Source organism: Podarcis pityusensis (assembly GCF_964106645.2).
Source record: "Podarcis pityusensis genome assembly, chromosome: 5".
NCBI classification, from domain to species: domain Eukaryota; kingdom Metazoa; phylum Chordata; class Lepidosauria; order Squamata; family Lacertidae; genus Podarcis; species Podarcis pityusensis.
In genome coordinates this window covers 93,821,534-93,846,298 of record NC_138032.1, presented here as the reverse complement: position 1 = coordinate 93,846,298, position 24,765 = coordinate 93,821,534, and the positions used below count along the sequence as shown (strand labels likewise).

Sequence of the window (24,765 nt, the reverse complement as noted above, 5' to 3'; positions counted from 1 at the left end):
CCAGCTGTCCTTTGTCAACAACAAATTGTCACTGTTTTTTGTGTTGAATATATGCTATATGGTAATTTATGGACCTACATGCCATGCAACCAGTCCATGCAGAATGTAGGCACCCTATACAGTCATACCTCGGGTTACAGACACTTCAGGTTGCGTTTTTTCGGGTTACAGACCACTGAAACCCAGGTTACTTCCAGGTTTCAGCAGTCGCGCATGCACAGATGCGCAGCTGCGGGTTGCAAACGTGCATGGATCACGTTCGCAATCCGAGCGTCCACTGTATATAGAAATGAGCAAACCAGTGATATTTTAGGGCGCAAACTAGCAGGCTCATTATTCACACGTTACTCACACCATAGGAGCCTACACAACACAAAACACTGTTGCTGTATGTAGGTTTTATTTTATTTGTTATTTATCTTCTATTTTGGAAATGTACATCCAGGGGTTTTTTTACCTTTGGGTTTTTGGGGGCCCCCAAGAGAGTGGTGCCCTGTATAGCTATAGGTAAATCCGGCACAGACTCTGGAGAGCCGGCTTCGGAATAGACGTGTGTGGGGTGGCCAAGGGAGCCTCGGGGTGACCCGCCGCGCAGGTGCCCTTGATGAGCTTGCCTGGCGTCGGCGCGCGCGGCGGTTTACAAAGCTCCCTGCGCTGCAGCGGCGGCCGCGCCCGAGGCGGAAGATGGAAGTGCGCGCCCAGCTGGAGGCAGCGGCGGCCGCTCCGCCGCCCCAGGACGCGGGTAAAGTGGGGGCCATGGAAGCCGGGGTGGGCAGGGGGAGCAGCCCTCCGGGACCTTCTCCCGCCGCCCTTTCGGTGTCCCTGGGGAGGAGAGGACTCGCCGGCGCGCTAGAAGCTCCCGCGCACTTGGCTCTTATTTGCCATCTTTAATTGCCAATAGAAGAATGTAATGGCCCAATTATGCCCGCGTTAATATTAGCCCCGAGGGGAGCGCACCTGTCCCCGCCCGTTGCTGCGTTTGGGGACACCCCCTCTGCACAAAGGGGGACCCGCTCCAAGTCCTTCTTAGACACGCTCTAGTTAAGAACGTGGTAAATCACTTCTCTCCCACCCCAAGGCAGCCTCCAGAAAGCCCAATTCTGGAGCAAGCTCTACTTTGCGCGTTGTAGCCTCAAACTCCGGCGTCTTGGAAGGACGTTCCATTTCTCGTCCCAAGGAGCTGGTTCCTAGCTCTGCAAAGGAGCGAAACAAACAATTCCCCCCTTAGGTAGCTCCGGCAGGGCGGTTCATTCACTGGGTGCCCTTCAGCTGCCGCGGAATTTTGTTTCTATCGCTGGTTTCTGTATTAAAACTTGCATGGGAGTAAATCTCACTGATCACAGTGGATCTTGATTCTGAGTAAACCTACGCGGAAACTGGCTTGCACAGCTTTGAAAATTACTGTAATGAAAAGTCTGGTGCCTTGCTGGATGGGGTTTCATGGTAAGGGGCAGAAGCCCCAGAGGGCGGTATCCCATTCAGTTTTACCTGGAGTAGACCTATTGAAATCAATGGGCCTCACTTGGTTATTAATTTCAGTGCATCTCCTCTGAGTAAGACTTAGGTGAATGCAACCTATAGTTTTATTTTGCTAGGTCTTAGGCACAGCACAAAAGCTATGCTTATGGATCTAAGGCTTGCGGGATCAGGAAAAATAAGGGGTGGGGTGGTTCTAATACTTATTCTTTTGGTATCTGGCCTGAAAATGAAAGAAAAGATGCCCTGCCTGTTCAGTGTCCCCCACCTCTCTTACATTGGTTGGCTGGTGGTGCACCTTTAAAAGAGAGGAAAAAAGAGCGTCTGCACTCAACAGGCAGCACTTACTTTTTATTTTGTGTTTCACATGTGAAAACATCAGAATGACTTGAAACCACCTCAGTCCTGTTAAGTGGGATGAGAATAAAGGCCAAACTCGATGTCAGGGCCAGCCATCCACATCCCTTCCACACCACTTCCTTCGCATAGCAGGGACTTGGAACGCTGTTTGCATTAAAAGGAGTGCAAGGGAAGAGAAGCAAATCTTGACCTGCACTTTGTTCATTTCCGGTATCACAACTGGGTTGGGAGAAGGCTGCTCAAAGCAGTAAAAGGAAAAGTGAGGGAGGGGTGGTTTTCACTCCCCTCCCTGTTTACTCTTTTTCATCTAGGCAGTAGATTCTAGGACCCCTTTCCTGTTTTATATTGTGAACAGAAAGATGTGCATGTACATGGCTGCCTATCAAGCCTAGTTTGGCCCCAAATTCTAGACTGATGCTCATGGTGACACTGAATCCTTAACATGTTGTGCATGTGGCATGTGGCCCTGTGATGAATTGGCCTTATGTATGTACCACCAATTCACAGGAACAAAGCTTTTATCCACTGTCATGGTCCTCGCATGTGGTGGTGCCTGCACATGCGTCCTGCGCATGAGTCCAACACCAGAGGCAGTTTAAAGTGTCAACTGCACCCTCATGGATGGACTGAGTTGTGGCATCACAAAGTTCAGGGATAGGTCTTCCCTTTCCCGATGTTAAGAAGTATAACATTAGCTTAATCGCTCCCCCAAATGGCCTGAAAAAACACAATGTGGGTTTCAGATAAGCAGATTTTGCCTTGAATGCTACCTGGGAATCATATGTAAGCCCTTGGGAAATATAGGCTCATATGCTGTCAATGTAATCTAAGGTACGGTGCACTATAAAATACTCTCTCCCTACTTTTATGAGCTCTTCAAGAGGAAAAACTGGGTGTATGCAGGGTGTATTAAATGACTTGCCTTGCAAGTTCAAACCAAAGGTCAGTGTTCTGTTTCCAGCTGTGGTAACCCAGATACAAGCAGCACATGAAAATGATGGCCATCATTTGTTTGACCCAAGTATCTGGTGCTTGGAGGCATACATTGAGGTTCCATTTAGTTATTGTGACAGATAGCCGTTGACAGAGCATTCCTCCATGGAATTGTCTTGTGGTTGGTTGGTTGGTTTTAAGCCATCTAGGTTTAATAAATGTCTAAGACAGTCATTAAGAGGTTGTGACAGTTATTAAGAGGTCATTAAGAGGTTGTGAAAAATTTGCAAAATTAAAGCGGAAAGGAAACAAACCGCAACACTGATAAAGGTGGAAGAGGAGTGGGGCAGGGGCTGAGCAGGAAGGTGTCCCATGACATGTCTTTTCATGAAGGTTGTACATCTTTTGTAAGGAAGCTGCTTTTTCAGTACTAAACACTTAAGAAATAAGGACAGAGGTCTCCACAGGTCATAATAATAGATGGAGAATGTGTAAGCTACTTGTGATGTATATTAGAACAAATTACACAAAACCAGGAATTGGTTTTTATGTCACGGGAAGCTGTTTTGACTTTTGCACATTGGAAATGCATTAGTTCATATTTTCCCCTGGGAAGCTGTTGGTTTAACCCTTCATTCCCAAGTGAAACAGCCATTTCTGCTCCCACTCAGCCTGCATTATTTTTACCCTTCACTTTATGTCTTGCATTGCTGTCTTTCCACAGTTAAAACTTTGACTGTAAACTTCTTGAGCAGGGACCTGTCTTACTTTTGTATCTCGCTTTCTTGAATAACCATTTCAGTTCATTTGCTTTGCAGTGTGCATGGAGGAGTTTGCGAGTCAAGAGGGGAAGGGACTTAGAGAGCCGCTGTTGTGCACAGACGAAAATGGGAACCTTGAGAGTGAGGTTGGAGCCAGAAGTAGTGTGGTGTCCGTTCTCCACACCGTCATTATAGACGAAAAGACGGGGCAGATCCTGGAGAAAGAAAGGGAGAATGATGTTGCAAAGCAAGAGCAGGCAGGGGACTGTTACATAGGACAAGGCGCAGGGTCCTTGGCTCCACAGTCGTCAGCTTTGGATAGTCACCAGCTCAATTTTGTCACTATATACAGGCACCTGCCAAACTATGCCAGCAATATAAACCCTGATCCCCCTATTCCGGAAGCTGAACTGAACCAAGAATTCATTAATCAGCCAAAGCCACAAATCCCAGAAGAAGTATCCTGCCTTAAAGTTTCGGAAAAGGGGAATGTGAAAAGAAGAAGTGACGCTGTTTTCACTGCTGGTTCTCTGAAAGCATCTTCGGCTGCTTTGGAGGATGCAAATACTTCACAACAGAATCAGGGTGTGGGCCAAAACCTAAGTCTGGGCCATGCTATGCGCAGATCGGCCAGATGCGCTGCAGCCAGCTGCGTAGGTCAGCAGTCCTCCAGAGCCTCTTCGTTCCAGACAGCCAAGGGCAAGCAGGAGGGAGCCAATGAGAAGAAAGAACCACCAAAAGCTCCAATGGAGCCTGCGCCACCTGCCCAGAAGAAGACACGCACGTTCTACAGTGCTGGTAAGCGATTAAGAGCTGATTCATCCCTCTTCATGGTCCCTTCTCAGCCCTCAGTGCTACAGTCTTCTTAGAGTTAACTGTTGCTGGATCATGTTATAGTAACTTGCTCACACACTTTGCTGGGGAGCAGGGAAGGATTATGAGTTGGTAACGGTTGCCTCCTGAACCACCAGCACCCATTTGAAGTCCCTCAAAGCTCTCATGTTTCCAACAGCAGCAGCTTCTTTTTTTACTGGGTCTGAATGCAATGACCCAATCAAAAAGTGAATTGTACCAAGTGTTTATTATAGCTCAACTACAGGCAGAGTAAGCAATGCTTAGCCCTGCTCAGTAGAGTATGATGGCTAGTATGTTCAGTAGCACCTTCACCAGTCTCTGTCTTTGCTGAGGTTGGTGGAGGAGAGTTTCCAAGCCACTTTTATATCTTTCTCTCGTAAACATTCTCATGGCCCCCATGACCAGACACCAGAGCTCCTTGGACAGGTCGCTGAGCTTTGAAGCCCCGCTAACAGCTGCCCTGGACTAAACAATAGATAAGAAATTGGCTCCCTGGCCAGCTGGTGCCCTGTCATAAGAGAAGTGTTACAACATCTCTTAACTCCTTGCAATGCCGTTCTGCAATTCCATTACAGCTCCTCCTTCAGATCTCTTAATTCCAGAGTATTCCTTCCTTTCAGGTAGCTGAGAGCCCATCAGTTTGGAACTGAAACTGGGCCACTCAAAAATCAGTTAGAGATCTCTACATACCTGCTTGGTATACAGAAATATAGTAGTTGATGAGTTAAAAGAAAATTCATTTAAAAAAACCAGACATGAAAGCTTCCAGAACCTTTGAAATGTTGAGGGAACAACGATAAGAAAATTGTAGATAAATTTAATTGCCTAAATAGGTTGGTATGCTTGCGGGGTGGCACGCTTCTGCCCATTCATAGCTATACAGTGGTACCTCATGTTACATACGCTTCAGGTTACAGATGCTTCAGGTTACAGACTCTGCTAACCCAGAAATAGTGCTTCAGGTTAAGAACTTTGCTTTAGGATGAGAACAGAAATTGTGCTCCGGTGGCGCGGCAGCAGCAGGAGGCCCCATTAGCTAAAATGGTGCTTCAGGTTAAGAACAGTTTCAGGTTAAGTACGGACCTCCGGAACGAATTAAGTACTTAACCTGAGGTACCACTGTACTAAAATTTCTCTGCTGTGTCTCCTGTGGGCAGCTCTCACAAGTGCCCCCAGGGTGGGGGCAAAAAGATCTAAAGGAACTGCAAGTCAAGCAGGCTACGTAGATCTTAGAATGATGGCTGGTATCCAACTATGGTTTACTCAGAGTAGACTCATTGAAATTAACGAATCTAAATTAGCAGTTGTTATTAATTGTAATGGGCTTACTCTGAGTATGACCAGCACTGAATGTAGCCCGTTATCTGTGGTTGACATCCAGGGGATGTTGAAGTGAAATGTGCACTGGGTATGAGATTTTAAAAACTCCTTCTGTAATGTCACTTCCATAGCTATATGGCAATACGGTGATTAGGCTTAGAGCTGGCAGTTAGCCCCAGCCTCAGCCCTTTAGCATTATATAGGAAGACTGGCTCTAGCCCTGAACAGAAGCCCTCCTGTTAGAGACCATGGGTGTGCTGAGACATTTTGATGTATTTTGATTTTGAAGGATAGGAGTGTTGATACAAATATTTTAAGGGTTTTCTACTATTCCTCCCCACTCTGAACTTATCCTCTTCTCCCTTTCGCATTGCTCTTTTTTCTTCTTCTTCATTTAATGATACCCTCCTTCCCAGAACAGCTAGAGGAGCTGGAGAGAACGTTCCACGAGGACCATTATCCGGACAGCGAGAAGCGTCGCGAAATTGCTGCTGCTATCAGCGTGACCCCACAGCGTGTTATGGCGAGTCTTCCCTGCTGAACAACAAACATTGGGGGGGGGTCGATAGTAAAAATAGCCCACTGGGAAAGGATTATTCTGCTGTTGGGATTGCATTTACAATTCCTCCCTCCACCCCTGTTGGCTAGGGGTCAGCAACTCCAGTCCACCGTCCCTCAGACCATGTGGTGGGCCGAACTATATTTTGGGGAAAAAATGAACGATTTCCTATGCCCCACAAATAACCCAGAGATGCATTATTAAATAAAAGCACACATTCTACTCATGTAAACACACGCTGATTCCCGGACCGGATTGAGAAGGCGATTGGGCCGGATCTGGCCCCCGGGCCTTCGGTTGCCTACCCCTGCTGTTGGCCTTTCTGTAGCAGGGGGTGAATAGCAGTTGAATCACAACTGTGTGTCATTCAGATTGGGCCAGCATCCAAATTGCAATTGATCCTCCATCACATATACTGCCACCCCCCTACCGTATCTTTGGTGGCAGCTTTTTATATATAAAATGCCAAAGCCGGCTGCAGTCTAGGGTGGACCAGTAGCAGTGGGGAAAAGGACTGAGCAACCTCTGGCAATTCCCCACTCAATTTGCCCTTCTCCAGCTGCTTCTTACCAGAAGAGGGGGGCATGTAGCTTGAGGAAGAAGAGATAATAATAATAATAATAATAATAATAATAATAATAATTTATTATTTGTACCCTGCCCATCTGGCTGGGTTTCCCCAGCCACTCTGGGCGGCTTCCACAAAGACCAAAAATACACTAATATGTCATACATTAAAAACTTCCCTGAACAGGGCTGCCTTAAGATGTCTTCTGAATGTCAGGTAGTTGTTTATCTCTTTGACATCTGATGGGAGGGCGTTCCACAGGGCGGGTGCCACTACCGAGAAGGCCCTCTGCCTGGTTCCCTGTAGCTTTGCTTCTTGCAATGAGGGAACCGCCAGAAGGCCCTCAGCACTGGACATCAGTGTCCGGGCAGAATGATGGGGTGGAGATGCTCCTTCAGGTGTACTGGGCCGAGGCAGTTTAGGGCTTTAAAGGTCAGCACCAATACTTCAATACATCAAGCAGCTCTTGTTCAAGATTGCAGCTTCAGTCCTTGCTTGGCTTTTAAAATGGGATGGTTGGTGGTGGATATTTTTGCGGTGCCTTTTGATTTCTATGTGTTGTGAAAGGGGGTTCTGTGATCTGGTGAAGAGCATTAACTTGCCACAAGACCTCTCATTTTATGGTGAGTTTGGTGTTCATACGGTTTACAAAGAAGTTGGAAATGTGGAGTTTGTTTTATTTCACTGAGGATTCCTCTCCCTTTTGTTAGATCTGGTTCCAGAATCGCAGAGCCAAGTGGAGGAAAACAGAAAAATTGACGGTGAAAAGCAGCAAGAAATGTTCAGTCGCAACATTGGCTTTGTCAATAGGCCGTCAACAAAGTTCTCAAGGGTGAGAAGCCTCCACAACTCATGTTGAAGATGGATGGTAGTTTTTTAAAGAGAACAGAAAGTGATACAAATGGCAGCAAAATCTTCTTTTGTCACGTGGGTTTTCCAAGGTTTTGGAACTACAGAAACTTGCAGAGCCTGTTTCTTTGGGAGCAAAATTGACATGAGTGGACACACTATGATCTAGGAGGAATCTCTCAGGTCACTTTTAGCAGTTTGGCAAAAATACATTCCAGTCTCCAGGATGAAGCTTATATGAATGACGGCGTTGGTTTTCTCTCACAGCCTTTTTCTTAATTTCATACTTTCGGTTAATGGTGCTGGAATACAAAAATGTCTGTAGCCAGAAGTCTACATTCTAGGTACCCAAATACAATTCAGTTTTTAAAGAGTATTTGGTTTTTGTTAATTGCAAATATGTTTTAAAATACAGGTTTTTGTGAGTTACAGAAGATATAACTAAAAGGTATAGGTGTTTAAACAACAGACAAAATGTGCGATGAGAGGAAGTTGACAAAAAATGCTTTTTCCCATCAGTTCCTTTCCAAATTTATGATGCACCCCCCTTCAAAATAGAACTGCCTTATGAGTTACGCTAAGTGATTTTTCTCTCTGGAAATTGTGTGAAATTAAAATAAGCTTTCTTAAAGCAACTCTTATGGAATACAACAAATCCTTGCTTTTATACTGCCTCCCCCCCCCTCCCAAATTTATTACCCCCAACTCTTGCCAGTATTATAGGGGTGTGGCTTTGGATTCCTGTACAGCTTTTTATCAATTCCCATGTTTCCTGTTTCCTGTATCCTTATCCTTATTGCCTCTCTTCCCCCTTCCCCAATGCCTCCTAATAATAATAATAATAATAATAATAATAATAATAATAATAATTTTATTATTTCTACCCCACCCATCTGGCTGGGTTTCCCCAGCCACTCTGGGCAGTTTTCAACAGAACATTAAAAGCAGAATAAATCTTCAAATATTAAAAGCTTCCCTGAACAGGGCTACCTTCAGATGTCTTCTAAAAGTTGGATAGTTGTTTATTTCCTTGACATCTGATGGGAGGGCATTCCACAGGGCGGGCACCACTACCGAGAAGGCCCTCTGCCTGGTTCCAAACATCCTCTCAGCAGAGCAGCCCTGAAATATGATAAATTTTGCCTCGACAGCTGTGATATTTGGGTTTGAATTGGAGGGGGGGGGCATTTGACAGATCAGCCAACCAAGCTAAAGAGAGAAAATGAATATTCTTGTTCTGTAATGGAGCTGCAAAGGCATTATCTTAGTAAAGAAGGCGACAGAATCTCTTTTCCTCAGAAGACAAGGAAATGGAAAGTGAAGCAGCATCGAGGGGAAGGTTTGCATTTTGCCTTCTGCCCATTCCTCCAGTCTGGTGCAGTGGTTGAGCAGTGGACTTGTAATCCGGTGAACCGGGTTCGATTCCCCGCTCCTCCACATGCAGCTGCTGGGTGACCTTGGGCTAGTCACACTTCTCTGAAGTCTCTCAGCCCCACTCACCTCACAGAGTGTTTGTTGTGGGGGAGGAAGGGAAAGGAGAATGTTAGCTGCCTTGAGACTCCTTCGGGTAGTGATAAAGCGGGATATCAAATCCAAACTCCTCTTCTTCCTCCTCCTGATCATGCTGTTAAACTTTGCTTTCAGTATAACTCTGTTGCCTGCACCCCCCGTATCTGACATGGTGCACGATCAGCCTGCTGCACTCATGATGGATGCCACACCTGATGCCAACTATTCTAACATGCTCAGTGGATCGGCCGTGCCACTGGCCGCCTCCTCAGGTGAGATCTGTTCAGCTTGTGGCACTGGTGACTTGGGTAGGGTTGGCCCTTGCCTCACTTCCTGTTTCCCTACTTTACTTCCCCTCTCAGTGGAAGGTCTATTTCTCACCCGGCGCAGCACTAAACCGAGGCCTTTATCTTCATGGGATAAACACAAGATTGTTCCGTTCACATTTTAAGGTGCGCACGTAAAACAGCTTTGGCATTTTTGAAAAAGGCCGTAAGACAACTTGTAAACGGAGGATTCTTCGCATCTTTTGTTCCTTGGAATACAGCAGAGAAAGGCTGATGTTGGAGCACACCAGGGTAACTACCTGTGACTCTGTTTTTCCCCATCGACTTTCCACAAATGTAATGCTTTTAGAAAGGAAATATCTAGTCTTTGTGTTTGACCTGTTATGCAACTCTGTTCACTGGAAAGAAAGCATGGCTTTCATTTAATATAGGGAAACCTGCGACCCTTCTTGAGTTGTTGGACTTCATCTCCCAGCAGGTCCTGTGGTTGGGGGTGGTGGGAGCATCATCAGGAGGGCTACAGGTGCCCCCCCCCCAGGTTAAAACCTCCCGTGTTTCCTTGCTTGTGGCATATTCCACTGTGCCTCACTGCGACAAAGACTGATTCCAGAATGCTTCCCTTGACTTTTCAAATCTTGCAGCCAGGACTGTAAAATTTGCTTTCACTGTGTAAGAGCAAACAAAAATACTCTTCAGTTTCATCTGGATCCAATCTGGTTCCAATTCCACAATCAGACAGTGGGTAAAAAACTTAGAATGTAAAGGCTGCTTGAGAGAGGCGGCGTAAACCCTTCTTAACTCTGAAAGTTAACCGGCTGCATCTACAAAGCAACTCAATGAGATTTTCTTCACTGGTGAAGGCAAAAATGAGTTACTGGCTTTCATATTCCTTTGAAGATAGATCAGTAGATAATCTCAGAGTTGTGAGTTTGAGCCCCACAAAAGGTTCCTGCATTGCAGAGATTTGGACTAGATGACCCACACGGTCCCTTCCAACTCAAAAGTTCCAGGGTAGTCAAATGCCAGGTAGCTGCTCCCTCCAGACTCCTAAAGGAAAGAGGCTTTCACTGCGCCCCTTCATGTAAAGCATTTTTAGGGGGAACTTAACTGAGGCTCAGGGACGCGGGTGGCGCTGTGGGTTAAACCACAGGGCCTAGGGCTTGCCGATCAGAAGGTCGGCGGTTCAAATCCCCGCGACGGGGTGAGCTCCCGTTGCTCGGTCCCGGCTCCTGCCAACCCAGCAGTTCGAAAGCATGAAGTGCAAGTAGATAAATAGGTACTGCTCCAGCGGGAAGGTAAACAGCGTTTCCGTGCACTGCTCTGGTTTGCCAGAAGCAGCTTTGTCATGCTGGCCACATGACCCGGAAGCTGTATGCCGGCTCCCTCGGCCAGTAAAGCAAGATGAGCGCCGCAACCCCAGAGTCAGCCACGACTGGACCTAATGGTCAGGGGTCCCTTTACCTTTTTACCTGAGGCTCATGCCTGGCAAGAGTGAAGAGTCCTTGGAGCAAACTGAAGGTGTGAGTGAAAGCGCTCTCCTCTTCTTCCTCTCAGCCGAGGATCAGCAGCTGGAGTGGGAGATGCTGACTGAGAAACAGGAGCCGGCCAACTATCATAGAATCATAGAATCATAGAGTTGGAAGAGACCACAAGGGCCATCAAGTCCAACCCCCTGCCAAGCAGGAAACACCATCCGAGCACTCCTGACATATGGTTGTCAAGCCTCTGCTTAAAGACCTCCAAAGAAGGAGACTCCACCACACTCCTTGGCAGCAAATTCCACTGTCGAACAGCTCTTACTGTCAGGAAGTTCTTCCTAATGTTTAGGTGGAATCTTCTTTCTTGTAGTTTGGATCCATTGCTCCGTGTCCGCTTCTCTGGTGCAGCAGAAAACAACCTTTCTCCCTCCTCTATGTGACATCCTTTTATATATTTGAACATGGCTATCATATCACCCCTTAACCTCCTCTTCTCCAGGCTAAACATGCCCAGCTCCCTTAGCCGTTCCTCATAACTAGCAGCACTTCAGGAGGCAAATTGGCTCGGGGTTTCCAAGTGTCTTGAGGACAGCGTTGAAAGGGATGTTCAGAGAGGGGTGGGAAGAGAGAGAGCCAAAGCAAAAAACCTCTGAGGGTATGTGGGACTTGGAAGCACTGGCTGTCTTTACCTGTCCAGGTGAGAGCTGGGAGGGCAGCCTGCCACATGGGAGAGAAGTGTGGCTTCTGTTCAGTATAAAGGTAAAGGGACCATTAGGTCCAGTCGTGACTGACTCTGGGGTTGCGGCACTCATCTCGCTTTACTGGCCGAGGGGGCTGGCATACAGCTTCCGGGTCATGTGGCCAGCATGACTAAGCCGCTTCTGGCAAACCAGAGCAGCGCACGGAAACGCCATTTATCTTCCCACCGGAGTGGTACCTATTTATCTACTTGCACTTTGACGTGCTTTTGAACTGCTAGGTTGGCAGGAACTGGGACCAAGCAACAGGAGCTCACCCCGTTGCAGGGATTCGAACCACTGACCTTCTGATCGGCAAGTCCTAGGCTCTGTGGCTTAACCCACAGTGCCACCCATGTCTCTCTGTTTAGTATAGTGCTAGCTAATAGTGTGCTTCCGTAGAATGTCCTTTGGCGCAGTGACATCACACACCCCCTTGCAGTTTTGTGTACTGCCAGCAGCTTATCTGTATTGTTTGATAAATTTTCCCTAGGGATTGTTTCCTTTTCTTAGTCCCTAGGCTAGCCACCTTTCAGGCTGGTGAACTTCATTGGGCTTGATAGATCACAAGTTGTGCAAATCTGACTCAGAGAACGGAAAACTTAGCAGCTCCTTCCTTCACTTGGTCCCTGCCAATTCCCAGTTCAGCAGCTGGGGCAGAGAGAAGCTCCTCTGCTCCTTGTCTTAGGGCAGCAAGCAGGGCTGGGAGGAAACGCCTTTTGCGAAGCAAGTCTCAGAACTCTCAGTTGTCGTGTCAGTAACAACCAGAAGATGGTGATCTTACACAGGCTTTTAAGGATGAGGCTTTCCTAGTGATCTGGGAAAAACAAGTGTTGGACAGGTAGCAACCTTTCCAAGTCATGTATTCTTGGATGGTGCTGATTATTTGGAACCGTTCCAAATAATTTTGAGAAAGCAACAGGTTTTGTTTCCTGGTAGTTGATTTACATCAGGGCAGGGGGAATGATACTCTGGACTTCCTAGAGGGTTTTTGACCACAGTATTCTTCTGGATCAGTTGCGTAGGTTGGGCTTACAAGACAGATTTTCAGTGACTCCAGTAGCTGGATGAGTATCTTCAGAAAGTACTGCCGTGGGACACTGTTCCCACCCCATGGCCATTGGCTTAAGGCAGGGTAGGCAGCCCAAGGGCCAGATGTGGCCAAATCGCCTTTTCAATCCGGCCCACTGACGGTCCAGGAATCAGCATGTTTTTACATGAGTAGAATGTGTCCTTTTATTTAAAAGGCATCTCTGGGTTATTTGTGAATGAGCTGAGGTTAAATTCAGAGAAGTTGTAGGTTGGGAGATTGTTTGCTCCATAAAGTGGCTTACAGTTGATCTTAGTTTGGATTGCTTCAAATATTTAAATATTTGCTATCTTACTCTTGAGCCAAAAAAAGGCTTCAAGTGTTGCCATACAGATTATTTCAGGAAAGAAAGAAAGACCGGGTCCCTAGACTTCGAATATGAAAAAACATGACATGGGAGGAAAATAGATTGGGAGGGTAGAGGAGATAAACACATGCATGCGCTTAAGTTCCTACTTAGAAAAATATGGAACACAGAATAGAAAAGAACAGGTCACCAGAGAGAGTTCACCAGAATAGTGATTGGAAAACACTGCCCCAGACTAGCATGGTGATCGAGGCTGAGCATCATCTGCAGTGTGCAGAAAATAACAACAACAACAACAACAACAACAACAACAACAACAACAACAATAATACCACACTAATTTAGCTGGGGTTTCCCACCCACTCTGGGTGGCTCCCAACAGAATATTAAAAGCACAATAAAACATCAAACATTAAAAACTTCCCTATACAGGGCTGCCTTCAGATGTCTTCTAAACGTCACTTGTTTATTTCCTTGACATCTGATGGGAGGGCGCTCCACAGGGTGGGCACCACTACCGAGAAGGCCCTCTGCCTGGTTCCCTGTAACTTGGCTTCTCGCAGTGAGGGAACCGCCAGAAGGCCCTTGGAGATGGACCTCAGTGTCTTGGCTGAACAATGGGGGTGGAGACGCTCCTTCAGGTATACTGGACCGAGGCTGTTTAGGGATTTAAAAGTCAGCACCAACACTTTTAACTGTGCTCAGAAACGTACTGGGAGCCAATGTAGGTCTTTCAAGACCAGTGTTATATGGTCTCGGTGGCCACTCCCAGTCACCAGTCTAGCTGCTGCATTCTGGACTAGTTGTAGTTTCTGGGTCACCTTCAAAGGTAGCCCCACGTAGAGCGCATTGCAGTAGTCCAAGTGAGAGATAACTAGAGCATGCATCACTCTGCCGAGACAGTCCGCGGGCAGGTAGGGTCTCAGCCTGCATACCAGATGGAGCTGGTAGACAGCTGCCCTGGACACAGAATTGACCTGCGCCTCCATGGACAGCTGTGAGTCCAAAATGACTCCCAGGCTGTGCACCTGGTCCTTCAGGGCCACAGTTACCTCATTCAGGACCAAGCAGGGTGTTACTTCAAGGCCAGGGAAAAGTCAATCAGCCAACAAAGTGAAAACAGCCCTACCCCAATGCACACATAAAATGAGCTTCAGACCAAACATGCCACTGCTCTGCCTCAAAAATAAAGGGATGGGGAGCAAAACCTGGCCTCCATGGCCCAGGTCACACTACTGCCTTTGCGCAAGGTAGCCACCTGGGCAAGAGAACGGGAGGCACCAGACTGAATACCCATGCACAGAGCGGACTCCCCCCCCCCCCCCATTTTCTTGGTATCAGTAGCAGCAGCCTCAACCAGTTCTAAGGCTGCCTCTCTCCATCTCCAGCAAAGCTCTTTATGTACCGTGTTTTTCGCCCTATAAGATGTACCTGACCATAAGACGCACCTAGTTTTAGAGGAGGAGAACAAGAAAAAAAAATTCTCTCCCTCTCTGTGCAGCGCCTCTCCAGCAAAGCGAAGTCAGAACAGCAAGGGGGATCGGTGTCTTGGAATTGCAATATGGACAAAATATTATGTTGTATTCTGTGGGTTCGAACAACATTGTCACCTTCCACTGAATGACTCTCATGTTAATCAATTGTAAGGCTATTAAAGAGTCTCACAATAGAGGCTGAAATGGTTCCCAAAACCTGAAATAGTAATTTTTGCTCAGTTTGAACTCTGTGATGAACACCAGTTTTGCAGGGTAATAAGGAAGGTTCTAATGGCGGGGGGGGGGGGGAGGGAGTTTAACAATTTTTGTAAAGCAGTTTCATGTGCTTGTGGAGTACTTTTGACCCCCTAATACTATTTGTAATGATATTAAGAAAAGTGAGTAGTTTGCCTATTATTGTAATAGTAAAAATATTGGTCCTTTCCCCTCTCTGGTCTTTTAAGAGAAAAGGTGGTTTATGCGTCTGTCAGTATGATAAGAACTATTATAGGAGCTACCTTATGTTCTTAGTTTTTCAGTTTTCTCATTCACTTCCATGGAGACAGTATTGACACCCAAACCAGTAAGAGCTGGTTGTTGTTGTTTTTACGAGATTTAGGAAGGAGCCCTTGAAAAGCTATGCAGCAATTTACACCTCATCGTTGTTGGGGAGCATCTGGACTGTGGTGTTGTAGAAGGCTGACACAGAAGTTTTGTGTTTTTGTTGGTGCTGTCAGGATGGCACCTGTTGAAGGAAAGATAACTGGATCCCCATAGGTGTCAACTGTGAATTTACTCCGTGCCCTGTCTCTGTCAGGCTCATTGTTCCCCTTCCCTGCCGTGATGAAACTTGCACCCAGTATCGGGGAAACCTCTTCTGTGCTGGGACAGGTGAAGTGTCACTAACGTCAGACAGATGTAATTGTGGAACCACACAAGCAACTCCAGAGGAATCCGGACTCTCCCACAATCCCGTTTGCTCTTCTGGAGAAGGGTGTGATGTGACTCACGTTCCCTTTGACTTGTTTTGACACGATCTCCTAGGCTGTGCATCAGCATATGCAATTAACAAACTGGAAAGGTGGTTCTTAAACTGAATGCGAAACAAGCCAAGATGCTTGTTCTCAGTACAATGCCTGAGGGTCACACCACACATTATGCAGAGGCAAACGTAGATTTGTTGCTGAGGGTTCACACCACGGGGAGCTGAATTCAACAGTGGCTCCCAGATGATGTTGATGCATGATACAAGTGTGTCATTCCTGCACGATAAAGGTAAAGGTAAAGGGACCCCTGACCATTAGGTCCAGTGGTGGCCGACTCTGGGGTTGCAGCGCTCATCTCTCTTTACTGGCCGAGGGAGCCGGCGTACAGCTTCTGGGTCATGTGGCCAGCATGACTAAGCCGCTTCTGGCGAACCAGAGCAGCCCACAGAAACGCCGTTTACCTTCCCGCTGGAGCGGTAGCTATTTATCTACTTGCACTTTGACGTGCTTTCGAACTGCTAGGTTGGCAGGAGCAGGGACTGAGCAACGGGAGCTCACCCCGTCATGGGGATTCGAACCACCGACCTTCTGATCAGCAAGTCCTAGGCTCTGTGGTTTAACCCACAGTGCCACCCGCGTCCTTCTTGCATGATACACATGCTCAGAAAGGCCTGTTTGTCACATCCACACATTGAGGAGTAGGCTTTAAAGAGCTTGGGTCCAAACCTGGAAAATGTAATGTGAACTTGAGAACAACTGTCCTAGGAAGCAGGCAACAGCATTGTATCATACCTGCAAACCCTTTTTCCGGATTCCATCATCTTTTGACTCTTTCCCTGCACTCTTTCACCCCTGAATCTTCTGTTTCCTTTCCACTTGGTCCCCTCACCCCTGCTGTCAACCTCTCTTATATAACGTGTTCTTCCTTTTTCCTTTACAGCCGACTCTGTTGCTGGCAGAACAACCACATATGACTCCGTCCAGACGAAAGACATCTCCCAGGGCATGTTCAGTTCCTTCAAGAAAGAAATCTTTCCTCCTGTTCCAAGTCCTCCACCCATTCGTAGAGCCAGCCTCCCATTCAGCATGGTGTTTAACCCAAACAACCACATTCTTCCACTGATGCTGGATACTCCCAGCAGTGAATATAGTCCTTCTAGCCAGGAAAGTAGCTGCAGTGAGGTCTTTGCCTACAGCATCCAGAACCAAAGGTAAGAGAAGTGAGCCTGGTGGGAGTCAGGTGAAGGCACCTCACCTCAGAGTTCATCTAGATTAATTTGCCACCCAAGATAAAAAGGCTAAGTTGTATTCCCATAGCTGTTGGCTTTCTTCCTGTCCCACAAAATTGGTTGTCTTTATTTGCGTTCCAAATTTACCATCCACTGTGAGTGCATCATCTATGAGTGGATGAACTTTGCAGGACTTTCTTACCCCCACCCACCAGGCATTTGAATTTGAATTTCTTATTTTGGTCACAGACCAGTTCCAGCCCACATACAATATCAAGGAAGTCATAAAACACGATAGGGATACATTTGAATTTGCAATTAGGTATAACAGGGACAATACAGATATAGCAACAGTTAAAAAATATATAAATTAAAACTTAGTCACTAACATATAACCTAAAATTATCATTTAAGGCCTTAATCATTATGATAGCACAGCTTGTTCCCTAAGTTTTTTGGCAATCACACAGAATTTAGCTACCCTTAACGTGATCTCAGGATCCTTGTCCTCTACCAGGGATTTTAGACATTGAAGTTCGGACCCATTTGAAGATTTTTGTATAGCAGGGATGATAAATGCCGAGCGTATATCCCCGTAGAAACAGCAGCGTAACAAGACATGAGAGACAGTTTCTACCTCCATCAAGCCGCAGGGGCAGACTCATTCCGCGTATGGTTTACCCTCGAATCTGCCCTGCAACAAGGCAGATGGCAGCTTGTTGAATCTAGTGAGCGTAAATGACTGTCGTTATTTAGGTATTTGTAATTTTGACAACTAATTTGCTGGGGTAAATCCTCTCCCATTATCTTTTATTGCTGGGTGTTTATTCATCTCGCTCACATGGCATTGCAGTTCCACATCCCAAATTCATCAGCGGATTATTGCTCTAGCTTTCTCATAACCTACAGCTATCAGGGCCTGTGGGGAAAACCCCATGCCTCTTAGCTTTTCATGCAGTGTAGCTTTCCATTTGGATTGGTAGGAATCCTGTAGGGTTAAGGGTGCCAACCCAACAGGGAAAAAGATAAGTTTTAACCGATAATGGATCTTCAGAATACATATCCGGGCTCTAACAGGGATTTGCCTGACCTCCAGGCAGACAGCTATGTTAGACACACAAGAAGGGATCCCTAGCAGACAGTGATAGAACTTAGTTTGGAATGGTTCTAAGGGAGCAAGGTTTAAGTTAAAGCCATGGTTTTCCCAGTAGTAATGTATGGAAGTGAGAGCTGGACCATAAAGAAGGCTGATCGCCGAAGACTTGATGCTTTTGAATTATGGTGCTGGAGGAGACTCTTGAGAGTCCCATGGACTGCAAGAAGATCAGACACATCCATTCTTAAGGAAATCAGCCCTGGATGCTCACTGGAAGGACAGATCCTGAAACTGAGGCTCCAATACTTTGGCCACCTCATGAGAAGAGAAGACTCCCTGGAAAAGACCCTGATGTTGGGAAAGATGGAGGGCACAAGGAGAAGGGGATGACAGAGGACGAGATGGTTGGACAGTGTTCTTGAAGCGACAAACATGAGTCTGACCAAGCTGCGGGAGGCAGTGGAAGACAGGGGTGCCTGGCGTGCTCTGGTCCATGGGGTCACGAAGAGTCGGACACGACTAAACAACAAGGTTTAAGAAGCTGCAGATCCACCAGGCACGCACTGCAAACTTTGCATGTGTTCTGAAGTCAAGTGTGGCACGAGGGACCTCAAGGGTGCTCTAGTCAAACCCCTAAGTGGCCCCTTGTTTCATGGCAGACAAAATTCAAACAAAGGCATGAATGCGAGTGTTCTCACTGACTGTTTTTCAGCTCTGGAACTCCGCTTCACTTGGGCTATGCCATACAGTGGGACTTCGGTTTAAGATATGTTACGATAATCTTTATTGTCATTGTCCCATCCAGAACAACGAAATTGAAAATATCTACATCAGACATTCAAAAACCAACAAGCCTGCTATCCCAGTCTGGTTAGCCCCCTAAAAACTCTGATACCCCATAATTAAATACAATATACTCCCATAGAGACTACCTTACACTGTGTTTAAAACCAAAATTGCATTTGGATAGAAACTGTTTCTCAGGCGGCTAGTCCTAGTCTTTATAACCCTGTACCTTCTTCCAGAAGGCAGAAGCTGAAAGAGATCATTTCCTTGGTGCGCACTATCCTGCACTATCTCTGCAGCTTTCTTATGGCACCTGGAAGCGTAGATTTGATCCAAGGTGGGAATAGTACACCCAATTATTCTCTCCACAGTTTTTACAACCCTGGACAGCATTGTTTTCCCCCTGACCGTGCAGCTCCCAAACCCCACACACAGACCATAAGTTAATACACTCTCAACAGTACAATGGTAAAATGCCATCAACAGGTCCTTTGAGAGATTATTTTTCCGGAGGATTCTCAGACAGCCCTGTTTACAAACAATTCGGTTTACGAACTCCGCAAAACTGGAAGTAGTGTCCTGGTTTGTGAACTTTACCTCGGTCTAAGAACGGAATCCGAAGGTGGAAGGGCACCAGTAGTGGGAGGCCTCATTAGGGAAAGCGTGCCTCGGTTTAAGAATGGTTTCAGTTTAAGAACGGACTTCTGGAACGGATTAAGTTCATAAGCCGAAGTACCACTGTATCTTGAACTTCATTTGGAGGCAATGTAAAATATTTGTATTTGGGCATGTGAGGGGTGTCCCCCCCCCCCCGAAACATTTCAAAAATGGATGCTTTGTGAGTATTTGCATTTTCAATACAGTCGTACCTTGGAAGCTGAACAGAATCCATTCTGGAAGTCCATTCGACTTCCAAAATGTTTAGAAACCAAGGTGGGGCTTCCAGTTGGCTGTAGGAAGCTCCTGCACCCAATCGGAAGCTGTGTCCGACGTTTGGCTCCCGAAGAACGTTCGCAAACCGGAACACTCATTTCTGGGTTTGGGGCGTTTAGGAGCCAAAATGTGCGAGTGCCGAGGTGTTTGGCTTCCAAGGTATGACTGTATATTGGAACATGTGCTTCCCCCCTGCCAAAGAAACCCCAGTTATTTGTCCTCATATCTTGTGGAGTGGGTTATAATTCTTAACAATGACTTGTGAACTGTTTCTTTCCTCCAGCGTCGATGCTCCTATGAATTGCAGTTACCCTGAACAGCTGGAACCTACTGCTAACCTAGAGACCCCATATTACCACCCAAATAGCCAGCCTGGGGTTTACCAGTTCAGCCAGTATCCTCAGCACCAGGTGTCCCAGTTGCACCATGGCCCAGTTCACCTTGCTGGCGCTGCATTTTCCAGTGTCGGCCTCACGCCAGCTATGCCTGGTAAATCCACCACAGCTTTTCTCCCCATGCCTAGCAATGGGGGACTTGTAACCTATGGAGCAACAGAAGATTCTCAGGGCTACCTGCAGAACCACGCAGGAGGACAGCTCCTAATACAGCCACCAGCCGGGAACTCGGGTGAGTACCTCAAATGGAATTCCGCCCAACTTAATTGATTCCTTATTAAGGGAGAGATGCCATTGGAGGCGCTGTCAGCAGTTGACCGGATTAAACACTGTCGGAAGGTCCTAAGGCTCAGAAGGGGCCCTCACCAGCATTCTGGGTGAGGTGGCTGCACCACTGCCAGCAATTTAACACAGCAGTTACAAAAGGCTTTTTAAACGTGGAACTTTTTATTTATTTATTTATTATTTTATTTTATTTTATTTATTATTAGAAATTTTTTATTTACAAACAAACAAACACATAGGCACGAAACAAAATTCATATTACCCTACCACCTTAAATTGCAGACATTAAAACATCCTTGTGACTTCCCTCCACCGTCCCTCACCCTCCTATATATTAATATAATATTTCGCATTGCAATTTTCATCTAAATTTATATTTCTTAACTCTTTTAACTTACTGCTTATTTTAACCAGCTTTACCAACATTAATCCAAACACATCAACGTGTTAGTTTTTGAGCTGTGCACGGACATATAATCTTCAGACAATTTCCATTGTATTTTTATTTTTGGGTTTGATTGGTACCTTATTACTGCAGTTAATCCTGCCAGTTCTATAAATTCAGTTAGTTTATTTCTCCAGTCATCCTTAGTGGATATATATTTTAAATGCAGAACTTTTTAAAAAGGGTCTTTCTGTGGCAAACTGCAGCAGCGGTGCAGGCCTTCTTCTAAAACACCCAAATTTTTATTCAAAGGATTAGCATGACTTAAACTGTTGCTCGTGGTAAAAGTAAAGGGACTGCTGACCATTAGGTCCGGTTGTAGCTGACTCTGGGGTTGCGGCGCTCATCTCGCTCTATAGGCCGAGGGAGCCGGCGTACAGCTTCCACGTCATGTGGCCAGCATGACTAAGCCGCTTCTGGCGAAACCAGAGCAGCGCACGAAAATGCCATTTACCTTCCCGCCAGAGTGGTACCTATTTATCTACATGAACTTTGAGGTGCTTTTGAACTGCTAGGTTGGCAGGAGCTGGAACCGAGCAACAGGAGCTCACCCCGTCGCGGGGATTTGAACTGCCAGCCTTCTGATCGGCAAGCCCTAGGGTCTGTGGTTTAACCCACAGCGCCACCTGCCTCCCTGTTGCTCGTGGTAAAAACACTTTAAAATCCCACAGTGGCTGAAACAGCATAAAGGAATTCTTTCTTTTCTCCCCCCCCCCCTGCCTTTCTCTTCTCCTTTTTTCGCTTCTGCCTTCACCCAGGCTATATCCCTGTGCCTTGGAATGAATTGTGTATGCAAGGAGTTCCATTTTCCAATCAACTTTGCTCACAAATGCAGTTTTCCGGCTCAGGAGGGGGATGTTATTCAGCTGAGCAGGCACAGAACCTTCAGAACCAGAGTGGGCCTCCCAGTCCTTGTCTGCTGCAGCTGCCCAAAGCAGAAGGGCCAGGGTATGCTGCTCTCTTGCTCCCTACTGAGCAAATGGCAGATCTCAATTCAAACCTGGACCACCAGTCGCAGACACAACACATGGCGCTACTTGAGGAGGACTCTGATATGGACAAAATCCCCAAAGAGGAAGAGAATATTTCTGGTGAGTCTTAGTCACGTGGTCATAATGAGGTAGTCTGGAATGAAGCATTAAAATGAAGGCACTACACTAGGTGTGATGGTGTGAGAGCTGTGGTTGCATCTCCCAATGGTTGGTTGGTTTATTTAAAGAGCAAAATGGTAGTGGAGCCATTCAGAATTAGGCTGTAGTAGGAGAAGAGGGTGGATAGGAAATGGTTTTGAAGTTGTTTTTTGAGTTGTTGGGAGCAGAACTGAGGTGCACATAGCACACCTCAAGGAGGTCTTGATGATGCTCACAACCTCTGCTTCACTGTTGTCCCAAGAGTGAAATAAAAACCCATCTTGTGGAAATGGGAGGTGAAGCAGGCAGTGAAAGGAAAACTAGAAGGTAGCAAGATAAACTGCTGTTGGGGCCAAAGGCCACCCCCTTTGGGCGACCCCATACCTCCCTCAAAGGATGGAGTGTTGACCCCCCAGCAGCACTTTTCCTGGACCCTCAGGAGAGAACCTTCGGCTGCCTGTCACTCCATTCCACCTTGCAAGCAAGGGTCAGGGGCTTGCAGTCCCCCTTGATCCTCCCTCACATGAGATTGTAAGGGCAGGTGAGTATGTTTTTAGCATTTTTCTTGAGTGCTGGGAAGAGCCCAAGCTCTTTTTTGCAAGCTGTTTTTGAGACAAAACATGAGAGTTCCTACTCATCCACAGTAGCAAAGTTGGTTTCTGGAAGCAAAGGAGTCCCAGGTGGAAAGCTTTTGAGTGGCAAGGAGGGCTATCCTTGTGCCCCACAAAGGAGAAGTTGTGGACTGGGAGTGGAAGACCAGGATCCCTACCCTCCTCCACAGTTCCACCAAGTGAAATCCCAAATTGTTACTCGGTGGAACATCCTATTTTAGATGCATAAGGATTCAAGGCATTTGTTAGTTTATGGCATTTAGTCCTCAATTTTCTTGGGCATCCAAGATTGTGCTGCCCATACAGAAGGCCTTCTAGGAAGGAGCTGAAATGTTCTTGTTGGCTTGAGGCTCTGGGCAGAAAGTTGCACCTCCCGGTCAGCTAGATAGTCCTGTCCCTGCCATCCTTCTGAAATCCTTTAAGTGTGGTTCCTCAAATCCATGCTGATAGGGCATTCTTGCTTGGAGCTCCCACCACCTCTGATCCACAAATGGGATTGTGTTGATGCTTCAACCCACCCCACTCCAAAATCTTGTGTCAATTCATTCTTTATGTGCTCTGAAAATGTGGGTTATATGAAAAAAGTGTACTGGCGACAGCAAGCAGCCATGGTCAGCTGAGGAATACAGTCATACCTCGGGTTACAGACGCTTCAGGTTGCATTTTTTCGGGTTACAGACCCGCCGAAACCCAGAAGTACCGGAACGAGTTACTTCCGGGTTTTGGAGGTCACACATGCACAGAAGCGCTAGATCACGCTTTGCACATGCGCAGAAGTGCCAAATCGCAACCCGCGTGTGCACAGACGTGCCGCTGCAGGTTGCAAACGTTGCGGGTTGTGAACGTGCATTCCACACGGATCAAGTTTGCAATCCGAGCGTCCACTGTACTAATATTAGGGTCAGTGATAATACCAAGGTAATACCCCAAGTTTAACTGAAAGTTCCCAAAAGTAAATGTTGCCTTTTTTTTGGATTTTCCTTTGTAGTATGGGTGAGGCACAGTAACATTTTCTCTGCGGTTGGAGTTACAACTACACATAATGTCATTGCATAATTTAGGTTAAAGCTATGTGTTTCTTTAAAAGCTGGGACATGATCAAATATAGCAAGGGATGGTGCTAAAGGGGCATGTTTAAAGGGCTACAAAAACGATGCTCCTAGTAGCTGTAAGAGAGCCTTTTCTGCTTAAACTACTTCCCTTCTTCTCATGGGGGAAAACAGTAGAGCTGAAGCTCTGAAATGAGCTGATAAGCAAATGCTTCCTTTGGTGGCCAGTTCCCAAACAGCCATCTTCTCATTGTGGGTCACTCTATTGTATGCTGGTGACCCCACAAGGTTCCCATGACCCGAGATGAAATGAGTCACTGTTCCCCCTTCTGGAACTGCTGTTCTAGATACTCAATTCCTGCTCCGGACTACCCCCTTACCATTCTGGCCTGGTAGCAATAACGCGGGTGGAGGGCTCTAGACTCAAGAAGGCTAGTATATGCCCCAAGAGGACTCTGATATCTGGCAACATTTGGGAAATAAGAAACACAACTCTCTGGTGGCTAGCAAAAGTGGTTTTTGCAAGGTGGTGTTTTTTTTAACCTCTACCTCCTTTCCTAGACAATGACTTCACAAGATTATTCTGATCTTTATCTTTCCAGATTTCCCTGAAGACAGCAAGAACTGACTCAGAACTGACTCAGGCTTCCTCGTGGAAAACAAGGGGGTTGAGAGAAAAAAAAATATTATGACTTTGTTGTTTTTAAACCTTCTCTTGGAGATAAACAGAAAAGAATGTACTTTGTGAAATTCAGCACCCCAAAAGAGTAAAAAGAGGAAATAACAGGATTGGCTCAATTGTTATTATTTAATTTATTATTATTGCTCTGCTGAGGAAGGAAGCAGTGAAACATCTTTCAATAAAACAAATTCAGCCCTTTGTTTTGCATGGAACATGGCTTTTTGTTCTTGATACATCCAAATTTGTCTTCGTCCCTGATGAGTAGGATTCCTGCAGTTGTCAATCTGCTATAGGGAGCCCTGAGATTGGTGTGTTCATCTTCATTAGTTTTGCTACCAGGAATTTTGCCCCACTAAGTCATTGGCGCTCATGGCTTACTGCCCATTCTGACAGCTCTGAGTCTTGCTCCTCCGCCCTATGTTCCAAACAGAGCACAAGGAAGGGGGAATTGACCTCCTTGCTTTCTTTTCTTCAACATTTTATTTTCATTGATATACAGCTAAAGATATACAAAAGTTTATACCCTAAACAAAGTATATTTTGACAATATACCAGAATAAAAGAAAAGAAAATC

The 24,765-nt window shown here is 46.2% G+C and overlaps 1 protein-coding gene across 1 annotated transcript; it reads left to right on the top strand.

Annotated features, from left to right (window-relative positions):
* Nucleotides 1-684: 684 nt before the first annotated feature.
* On the top strand, nt 685-24,390 carry NOBOX (NOBOX oogenesis homeobox; the record flags this gene model as incomplete). Its single annotated transcript, XM_081006361.1, has 9 exons — nt 685-742; nt 3,588-4,328; nt 6,122-6,228; nt 7,543-7,664; nt 9,326-9,462; nt 16,491-16,761; nt 19,878-20,221; nt 21,478-21,810; nt 24,112-24,390. The coding sequence occupies 9 exons, from the start codon at nt 685-687 to the stop codon at nt 24,135-24,137; spliced, it is 2,139 nt and encodes a 712-aa protein (XP_080862487.1). The 3' UTR covers nt 24,138-24,390.
* Nucleotides 24,391-24,765: the final 375 nt, after the last annotated feature.